Source organism: Trachypithecus francoisi, unplaced genomic scaffold (genome assembly GCF_009764315.1).
Source record: "Trachypithecus francoisi isolate TF-2019V2 unplaced genomic scaffold, Tfra_2.0 Lachesis_group16, whole genome shotgun sequence".
NCBI lineage: Eukaryota > Metazoa > Chordata > Mammalia > Primates > Cercopithecidae > Trachypithecus > Trachypithecus francoisi.
The window spans coordinates 92,760,600-92,770,032 of record NW_022681461.1 but is presented as its reverse complement, the minus strand read 5'-3'; the positions used below and the strand labels follow the sequence as shown (position 1 = coordinate 92,770,032).

General features: G+C 47.6%; 1 protein-coding gene across 1 annotated transcript; it reads right to left on the bottom strand.

Moving 5' to 3' along the window:
- Window positions 1–1,669: 1,669 nt before the first annotated feature.
- CUNH9orf131 (chromosome unknown C9orf131 homolog) lies at window positions 1,670–5,467 on the bottom strand. Its single transcript, XM_033238199.1, has 2 exons — window positions 5,190–5,467; window positions 1,670–4,812 (listed from the first exon to the last, which is right to left on the bottom strand). Exons 1-2 carry the CDS (start codon window positions 5,418–5,420, stop codon window positions 1,792–1,794), a joined length of 3,252 nt encoding a protein of 1,083 aa, XP_033094090.1. The 5' UTR covers window positions 5,421–5,467; the 3' UTR covers window positions 1,670–1,791.
- Between the last annotated feature and the right edge of the window lie 3,966 nt (window positions 5,468–9,433).

Sequence of the window (9,433 nt, the reverse complement as noted above, 5' to 3'; positions counted from 1 at the left end):
GCCCGGCTAATTTTTGTATTTTTAGTAGAGATGGGGTTTTGCCATGTTGGCCAGACTGGTCTTGAACTCCTGGCCGCAAACGATCCACCTGCCGTGGCCTCCTGAAGTGCTGGGACTGTTAACGGGCATGAGCCACTGCTGCGACTGGCCATCAACTGACTTTAAATTGGAAGTGTCCTGGAGTATTCAGCTTTGCCTAGTGTAATCATAAGGGTTCTTAAAAGTGGAAGAGGTAAGGTTGGGCGTGGTGGCTCACACCTGTAATCCCAGCACTTTGGGAGGCCACGGTGGGTGGATCACCTGAGGTCGGGAGTTCGAGACCAGCCTGACCAACGTGGAGAAACCCCATCTCTACTAAAAGTACAAAATTAGCCAGGTGTGGTGGTGCATCCCTGTAATCCCAGCTACTCAGGAGGCTGAGGCAGGAGAATCACTTGAACACAGGAGGTGGAGGTTGCAGTGAGCCAAGATTGTGCCATTGCACTGCAGCTTGGGTGATAAGAGTGAAACTCCGTCTCAAAAAAAAGAAAAAAAAAAAGTGGAAGAGGGAGGCAGAAGAGGTCAGAGTGATATACTGCGAGAAGAACTTGACTTGCCTTTGCTAGCTTTAAAGATAGAAGAAGGGGATCAGTAACCAAGGAATGTGGGCAGCCTCTAGAAACTGGGAAAGGCAAGGAGTGAATCCTACCCAGAGCCTAGAGAAAAGGATGCAGCCCCGCCAACCCCTTGATTTTAGCCCTGTGAGGAATGTGTCAGACTTTTTTTTTGCCAGGAGGAGACAGGGTCTGTTGCCCAGGCTGGAATGTAGTGGTGCAGTGGCTCACTGTAGCCTTGACTTCTCTGGTTTAGGTGATCCTCCCACCTCACCTTGCTGAGTAGCTGGGACTATAGGCGTGCACCACCATGCCCAGCTAATTTTTTTTTCTTCTTTTGTAGAGACAGTGGTTTGCCATGTTGCCCAGGCTGGTCTTAAACTTCTGGGCTCAAGCTATCAGCCCATCTTAGCCTCCCAAAGCATTGGGATTACAGATGTGAGCCATTGCACCCAGGCCCTGTGTCAGACTTCTGACAAAATAAATTTGTTTTGTGGTAATTTGTTATAGCAGTCGTAGAAAAGTGTAATACATTGACTAACACAATATCCAACAAATAGTGCGTTAGAAAATGGGTAGAGGATATGACCAGGTGATTATAGACATCCAGATGGTTACTAGACATATTAAAAGGCATTTGTTTTCATGGCCTTGGAGATGGATGAGCTAACCCAGGGAGAGAAAAGAGCAGAGGGCTGAGAAGAAATGGTCAAAAAGATACGTGGAGAACTTATGGGTCAAGTGGATGAAGAAGAGAATACCCAGGACCAAGCACAGTGGCCTAGACTCAGGCTACCTGTGCTCATGTGAATGGATGTAGTTTTTTGTTCACATGCTGTGAAATCGTTCCCTCTCAAGGGCGACTCTGGGCTATGCTGACCTGGCCTTGTAGCCTCACCCTGTAGAGTAGGGATGTGTGGACTCCAGATGTGATCATCTGTGAAGATCCATAAAAGAGAGTTAAGCCTGCAGAATCCTGAGTGCTGTACTTCTGGGACTTGAATCTGAGGGGATATGGCTGCAGCAGAATTGGGAATTGACATTTTCAGTACCCTGGATTCCAAAGAAGACATGAATGGGATTTGTCTAATTCAGCTAGTTTATTAGAATTTCCATTTCTTGTCTCCACATCCCCACCATCCCCCTGGTTTGGCTTCAGGTCTTGGCATACCAAGTGCCAGTATTACCAGCCTTTTCTCTACTGACTAGATTTGGTGGGTAGGGGTCGATGGTTACCCAGGCATTTGGCTAACACCTTTTGGAAACCCCTGGTAAGGGAAGCCTTGAGGGTAGGGGAGGAGAGATGCTTCTCCATGTGGGCCCAAGGACAGTGCTTACAGTGGTGAGGGGTCAGGATGTCACTTGCTCTCAGACCTGCCTCTGGCTGATCCTGGGGACCCGAAGCTTTGGGGAGAAGCAGCTGGGGAAGAGCAGTGTGTTGAGAGCTTTGACCCCTGTGTTGAGACCTTTGAGGAAATGTGCTTACAGGGGCCTCTACTAGGCTTCTGGCCTGGGCAGGGTGGTTCTTCCCTGTGACTGTGGATAACCCCAACCTTGCAGTCTCTCCTCTATGGTCTCCTGCTTTGGGTTTCCTAGGGTGCTCTCTTTTTTTGGCTGAGGATGAGGCTGAAGCCTTGTCCTTTCTCTTGTCTGAGACCAGAACCTTGGAGTTTGAGGGTTCTCCTGGGCCTGGAGATGGATAGTTCACACCAGCCTCCATGTGTACAAATGACCCTTGGAATGGGACCTGGCTCACCATCTTCCCCTTCATTTTCTCCCCTCTTTGAGGTCCTTGTTCTGCCCTGCCAGACTCCTGTGACTGAAGCTGGGAAGAGGATTGGGAGTGATGACAGTGGGAGGACTGGACAGGCTGAGGTACTGTGCCCTGAACTTTTTGAGGATGACAACTTGAAGAGTGGGGGCATGGATTGGGGGGATGAATCTGCTGTGGTGGGCAGGAAGGGAGTCCCCAGGAGTCTGGAATTGTGGAGCTCAGAATAGGGGAGCTGCAAAATGATTGACTTGTTCCAGGGGCTCTGGAGGCAGAGCTCTGCTGCAGTTTCTTCAGCCTGAGTTTCAACTCTCTACTCCACTGCCAGGCATGGATCCTAGGATGGGTGAGCACCTCTGGGACAGTCCCTCTCTGGGAGTGTGGGACTTCTGCCTTAACCCCTGGGCACTTCTGTCCCTTGGGTAGACCAGGATGAGGGTGCTCAATCTTCACAGCTTCAGCTAGGGTGGGAGGCCAGGGCACTGGGTGTAGGGGATCCACTGCCGGAGGGCTAGGGCCTTGGGGAACTTCTCTTTGTTGCACGTTTCTCCACACAAATTCAAGGTCAATGTGTAGCTCTGGTAGAGGAGTACAGAGTGACCTGGGGGCTGGGAGCTCAGTGGCCCAGTGGTTCTTTCTTTGCTCCACTGCTTCCCCATCAGGCTTACAGTTGCTTTGGTCTGCGATAGGCTCACTTATGTGGGACTTTGAAACAGAGTTTGAGGATGGACTGGAGCCCCCACCTGGGAACACAGGAACACAGTTTTCTTTTTGCCCCATTTCCCCTACAGTAGACTGAGAATCAGACCAGACTCCCAGAGGGCTGACTCCATGCAGGTCTTGGGGTGAGTTACAAACTGGGTGCTTAGAGGCCCAGGAGTTCTTTCTCTTTCGTATGTTCCCATGTCTAGCTTCAGAATCAGACAGGACCCCCATGGATCTAACTCTGAGTGGCTCCAGTGCAAGAGCTGGGAGTGGGCTGAGGGCCAGAGATGGAGACCTAGAAACCCAGGAATTCCTGGAATGCTCAGTGTCCTTCCATGTAGCTTCTGATGTAGTGAGGCCTTCCCCAGGATTGACTCTGTGTGGTTCCATAAGGGAAGTTGGAGATGCGCTATGAACAGGGTCTGGGGAATCAGATGCCCAGAGGTTCTCTTTCTGCCCCATGGTCTCCCACAAAGTTTTGGATTCAGACAGGACTCCCTGGAGGCCCATTACTAGAGACTCCAGGAGAGGGACTGAGGGAAGGCTGGTAGGTGAAACTAGGTCTGCAGGGACCCAAATATTTTCTCTACTCTGCATGCCCTTCCATGGTGTCTCAGATCTTGGTGGGACACATTCAGGGCTGGTTCCAGAGAGCCCTGGATTGAGGTCCAAGGCTGGAGACTCAAAAGCCCAGAGATTTCCTGAGTTTTCTCTGCATTCCCACTGGGGCTTATATCTGGATGGATTTCGCAGGAAACACTCTCCCTGGAGTTCTGGCAGGGAGTCCAGGGGAGGGCAAGGGACTGGCATTGAAGACTCAGAGGCCTGAGGTTTCTCTTTATATCCCATGGTTCCCAAGAAGTCCTTAGATGTAGTAAGTCCTCCTTCAGGGCTAACTTTTTTGGGTTCTGACAGAGAAGCTGGGAATTGGCAGGGGGGTGGCATCGGAGGCTCAAAAGCCTGGGGCATCTTTTTGTGTCTTGTGGTCTCCAACCGAGTCTCATATCCAGGGAGAACTTCTAGGGGCCTGGTTCCAGGGGACTGTGTGGGTACCTCAGTGCCAGATAAAACTCCCTTGTGGTCCACAGGGAAGGGCCTCAGATGGAGGGGTAGTGATGAGACAGAAGGAGAAGATAGAGGTGGAAGCAACTGAGGATCGGGGGCCATCCCTTCTAGATCTTCCATAGTATGGGCCTCATGGGTAGAAAACTGGGCTGAGGAGTGATCCTGGGGAAGCAACAGGTTGGACCTAGGTAGGAAGGCAAGCTTGTTGAAGAAGACAGAAGAACAAACAGACAACTTCAGAGGAGAGGGGCCACCTGAGCTCACCAAGATGGCCTCCAAGGACTCGCTATGCAGGGAAGGGAGACCCCAGAAGAGCTGGCTTTTTCTCTGCTGCCGGTGGTTGCCTGATGCTATCTTGTGCCTCACAGGAAAGCTGGTCAGAATCTGGAAGATGGGGAAGGATCTTGAAGGGCTCGCGGGCTGCATGACTGTTTGCTCTGGTATCCCTGTGGCCTTGAGGAGGCCCTCAGAACCACAGGATGGCTGGGATGGGGCTGGAGTGGCTTGCTCTCCAGTGGGAGCTGCTTTGATAGGAGAACATGGCTTCAGTGGATCCAGAGATGCCTCGTCTTCCACCTCTTCCTCCTCTTCTTCCCCTTCTTCCCCTTCTTCCTCCACTTCTGATTTCTGCTTGCACAGGCAATCAAGGAAGGCCACATGGTGCAGAAGTGGTAGGTCCTGGGAAGTAGAGAAAGATACTCTCAGGCATGAAGCCTTTTTGGATACACAGGGTTTGTTACAAGGCACTCAGTCGGCTCCATATCCAGAGTGGACAGTTACTCACCAATCCCACGTGTGGTCAGTCACCTACACAGCTGCTCATCTAGTATTAATGGTCATTACCCAGTCCTCATTTGGAGATCACTGTTCCCTCACATAGCCCTATATCTAGAGTCCATGGTCACTCACCTGGCTTCAAATCTAATGTCAGTGGTTACTCACCCAGCCTCACATCTAGGGCTTATAGTCACTCACCTGGGCCCACATTCATACCAGTGACCTCACATGTGGTGTCAGCAGTCATTCATCCAGCTGTACAGTCACAGGTCACCCACCTTGCCTTGCACCATATTCCCAGAGCACCAGGGATGAAGCTGTTCCAACCTCCCAAGCTGCCACCATCTCCGAATCTGCCAAACTGTGAATAAGAATAGTGTCACCAGATTTCCTGGACTCTGGAAGCAGCTGCTGCCGCAGTGTCTGCAGGCTAGGGTATGGGTCAGTTGGCCCCAGAGAAGCCCCATATCCCCCTTAGCCCCGAGCAGGTCCTCCAGCAGCCATTCCATTTCCCTTAGCCTTGTGGCAGTTTACCCTGAGGTCATCACTGCATCACAGAACAAAGAACTCCCATCCCCCACAGAGGCCGGGGCTTAACAGCCTTCTTCCTGAATTTAGAGCCAAAAAAAATTTCCTCCGTCAGGCAATTCCTGCTTCACTGGGTGAAATGTGGGTGATCCCCTTTTGATTGCCCAGTTCAGAATTATGCTTCAGGCATTGTGGTTAAGTACATGGATTCTAGCACCTAACTGCCTTATTCAAATCATAGCTCTGTCATTTGCTACCTGTGAAAACTCAAACTACTTAATCTTTTCAGTGCCTCATTTTTCTTATCTGTTTTTTCTTATCTGTATAGATAGATAAGAAAAATGAGGCACTGAAAAGATTAAGTAGTTTGATAAGATATCATTATCTTTATTTTATAGATATTTATTATTACTGTTATTTTCAGACAGCATCTCACTGTGTCACCCAGACTGGAGTGCAGTGGTGTGGTCACAACTCACTGCAGCCTCAACCTCCTGGGCTCAGGTGCTCCTCCTGCCTCAGCCTCCTGAGTAGCTGGGACCACAGGCCTGTGCTACCATGCCCAGCTAATTTTTATATTTTTTATTTTTATAGAGACAGGATCTCTCTATATTGCCCAGGCTGGTCTTTACTCCTGAGCTCTAGGGATCCTCCTGCCTTGGCCTCCCAAAGTGGTGGGATTATAGGCGTGAGCCATCTTGCCCGGCATGTTATTTTTAGAGGTGGGGTCTCATTGTATTGCCCCAGCTGGTCTTGACCTCTTGAGTTCAAGAGAGCTTCCCATCTCAGCCTCCGAGTAGCTGGGATTACACGCATGGGCCACTGTACCCAGCACAATAATATTATTACTTACTACATAGGATTGTTTTGAGGATGTAAAAAGTAAAGTAGTGGTTCCTCTTCAAAGACTTTCCTCTCCGTCTAATTAGGAATAAATAGTAACTTCTCTTAGAAGCAAAATTTATTCAAATACCTGTGCTAACATTCTTAAATATCTGCTAGCCATAATAAAGAATTCAATGTACTTTATGTTCTTAGTTTCCACAGTTTAGCCTAAATATTTGCCCTGGCATGCTTATATTGATCCAAGCAAGCATTAGGTCATAGCCTGTTCCTCTTCTGTATTTGAAGGTGTTTTTACCTTTCTCAGCATTCCACAAGTTAACTTCCTCCTTCCTTTGTTCTCCTCTGCCTTTGCCTCTTTTTAAAAAGTTCTAAGTTGCTAGCCAGTCAGGACAAATACAGAATGTGAGGTCCCGTTACAGCCAATGGAAACCGGACACAGCAGTAGGGTGGATGTGTCAGGCTATAAATGACCCTGCCTCCTTTGTTCGGTATACTCTTCATGGCAAAACTGCTGGCGAGTGTACCCTTTCTGCAGAAAGTAAAAATGACCTTGCTGAGGAAATTTAATTTATATTCAAGTGCTATTTCTTTTTTTTTTTTTTTTTTTTTTTTTTTTTTGAGGCAGAGTCTCGCTCTGTCGCCCAGACTGGAGTGCAGTGGTGCAATCTCGGCTCACTGCAAGCTCCGCCTCCCGGGTTCATGCCATTCTCCTGTCTCAGCCTCCCGAGTAGCTGGGACTACAGGCGCCCGCCACCTCGCCCGGCTAGTTTTTTGTATTTTTAGTAGAGACGGGGTTTCACCATGTTAGCCAGGATGGTCTCGATCTCCCGACCTCGTGATCCGCCCGTCTTGGCCTCCCAAAGTGCTGGGATTACAGGCTTGAGCCACCGCGCCCGGCCTCAAGTGCTATTTCTTTATGGCACCGGGGAACAAGCATTTCTAACAAGGATTAAATGAATAAATGTGAATGCTTAGAATAATTCCTGGTACATAATGTATGCTGTATTAAATTTCTATTTAATAAAGTTTCTGATTATAAGCTTCATTCTGTCTTTAATGGTTGGAAGCTATCCCCTCTTATGCTTATGTCAGCTGTGAACTGTGAAGCATTCATGTTAAGGATGACATAAATATGCTTTGCCTTTCTTATTTCCTCCATTTTCCCCTAAAACCACCACTTTGTTCCATGTCGGCCCTTCCTTTCAGGGCCACACTTCAATCCCTGTCCTCATTAAAAGCTAATTTGTTCTGGTGGAAAGTGTGCTGAGCTGAAAGTGAGGAGACTTGGGTTCTCTAGCTCCGTCACTGATCCACCACATGATCTTGAGAAACCAAGAGAGGTTTCTCCTTTGGTACCATGAGTTGGACTAGGCTGATTCATTCATTCATGCAACATTTGTTGAATGCCTATTATGGACCAGGTATTGTGCTCAGACTTGAAACTGGAGAAGGAAGATAGAGTCTCTGCACTAAACTAGGTCCCATTTCATTGGGGGATCAGTGAAGTAATAGATAATGAAAATAGAGATACGCACAGAGTATTATGGGGCCAGAGAACAGATACCCACCAGTCCGAAGAAGGAGGTTGATGGTGAGGGGTGCTTCCTAGAGGAGATGATTCATGCTTGATTTGAGGAACCAAGAAAGTGAGGATGTAATGTAGGGAATGAGAGGACAATCAGGCAGTAGGAAGAGCCTGTGTAAATGTGCTAGGGCAGAGAAACTATGACCCATTATGGAAATTGAAGGTATTTCAGTGTGGCTGTAGTTTTGTTTGGGGGTTGGGGAAACGGTAGGAGATGAACCTAGAAAGACAAGATCACAAAGCCCCTGAACACCCAGCTAAGAAGTTGGAACTCTGTCACTTTTCAATGTGAAACCACTGAAAAGTTTTAAACAGGGAAGTGAGAAGATGAAGTTTGTGTCTTGGAAATAACATTCTAGTGAGGGTAGAGACATGAAAGGCAAGAGGTTAGGTGAGTCTTGCTTCAGTTAAAGAAAAACTAAAGTGAGGCTGGAACCATGGCAGTGATGGTGGGCATGGGGAATATGGATTCAAGTAGAATTCCAAAGATAAAATTGATTAGACTTGTAGACTTGTTTACCAATAGGATGGGTTGGGGGAGAGAGTAAATTGAGGGTGACTCCAAGATTTCTGACTTGGGAAACTGGATGTTTGTTGGTGCAATTTCACTGAGATAAGAAACAAAAGACCTGGGAACCAAGTTAGGGTGGTTGGGGGGTGGTGATGGGTTCCATTTTAGATATTTGAATTTGAGGTTCTGATGTCACCTCAAGGTAAAGCTAGGCAAGGGACAGATACATGGATCTGAAGCTTGGGAGAACAGCTGTGGGGAGGGGTGGATGTAGATTTGACATCTAGCAGCATATATGTAGCAGCTGAAACCACTGAAGGGCATCAAGATGAGCTACTTATGTGTAACATTTGGCCCAGACAGTGCTTTTTAACTGTGACCAATGGTGTTTTTTTAGAAAAACCTGAATGAGTAGCCACTATTGTAAATCAGTAGATTGTATATAATATTATTTCCAACTTAAAATCTGGCAACACTGGACTTACGTTCCCACAAAGTAAAGGCTATTTGGAGCTAAGTAGTAAGTGCTCCCTCTGGAATGAACTTGTGCTCTCCAGTTCACTGCAGTTCTCACCCTGTTTTTAGAGTAAATGCCAAGACTGAGTATGGTGACTACTCACACCTGTAATCCCAGCACTTTGGAAGACCAAGGCAAGAGGATTGCTTGAGACCAGGAGTTCAAGGCTGCGGTGAGCTATGATCATGCCACTGCACTCCAGTCAGGGCAACAGAGTGAGTTCATGTCTCAAAAAAAAAAAAAAGTTTAATGCCAAAACTAAGGGCTAGTTACTGTTGATCATTGTGCCTGTGATTTTGTTTTCTTCCACTTGTCTATTTTTACTAATTTATATTATCTGTGTGGTATTTGAATTTGCAACCACTAGATGAAGAAGGTAAATTGAGTCCTGATGGAAGACAGAGAAGGTAATACTCAACACTTATTCTGTGCTTGTTAATTTACATTATGGCAAGATAATTTACCAGTTTCTGTCTCCTACTCCTTGCCAGATGGGATGACTAGTAGGATAAAAAGATAACTTTGCTCAGTTTTC

What these genes read in the sequence shown, in the direction of transcription:
- CUNH9orf131 (XM_033238199.1), bottom strand. Translation starts at nt 5,420, where the DNA reads ATGGAATGGCTGCTGGAGGACCTGCTCGGGGCTAAGGGGGATATGGGG. An exon ending in GGAATATGGTGCAAGGCAAG is followed by an intron (nt 4,813 to 5,189) that starts GTGGGTGACCTG and finishes TCTACTTCCCAG; the next exon opens with GACCTACCACTTCTGCACCA.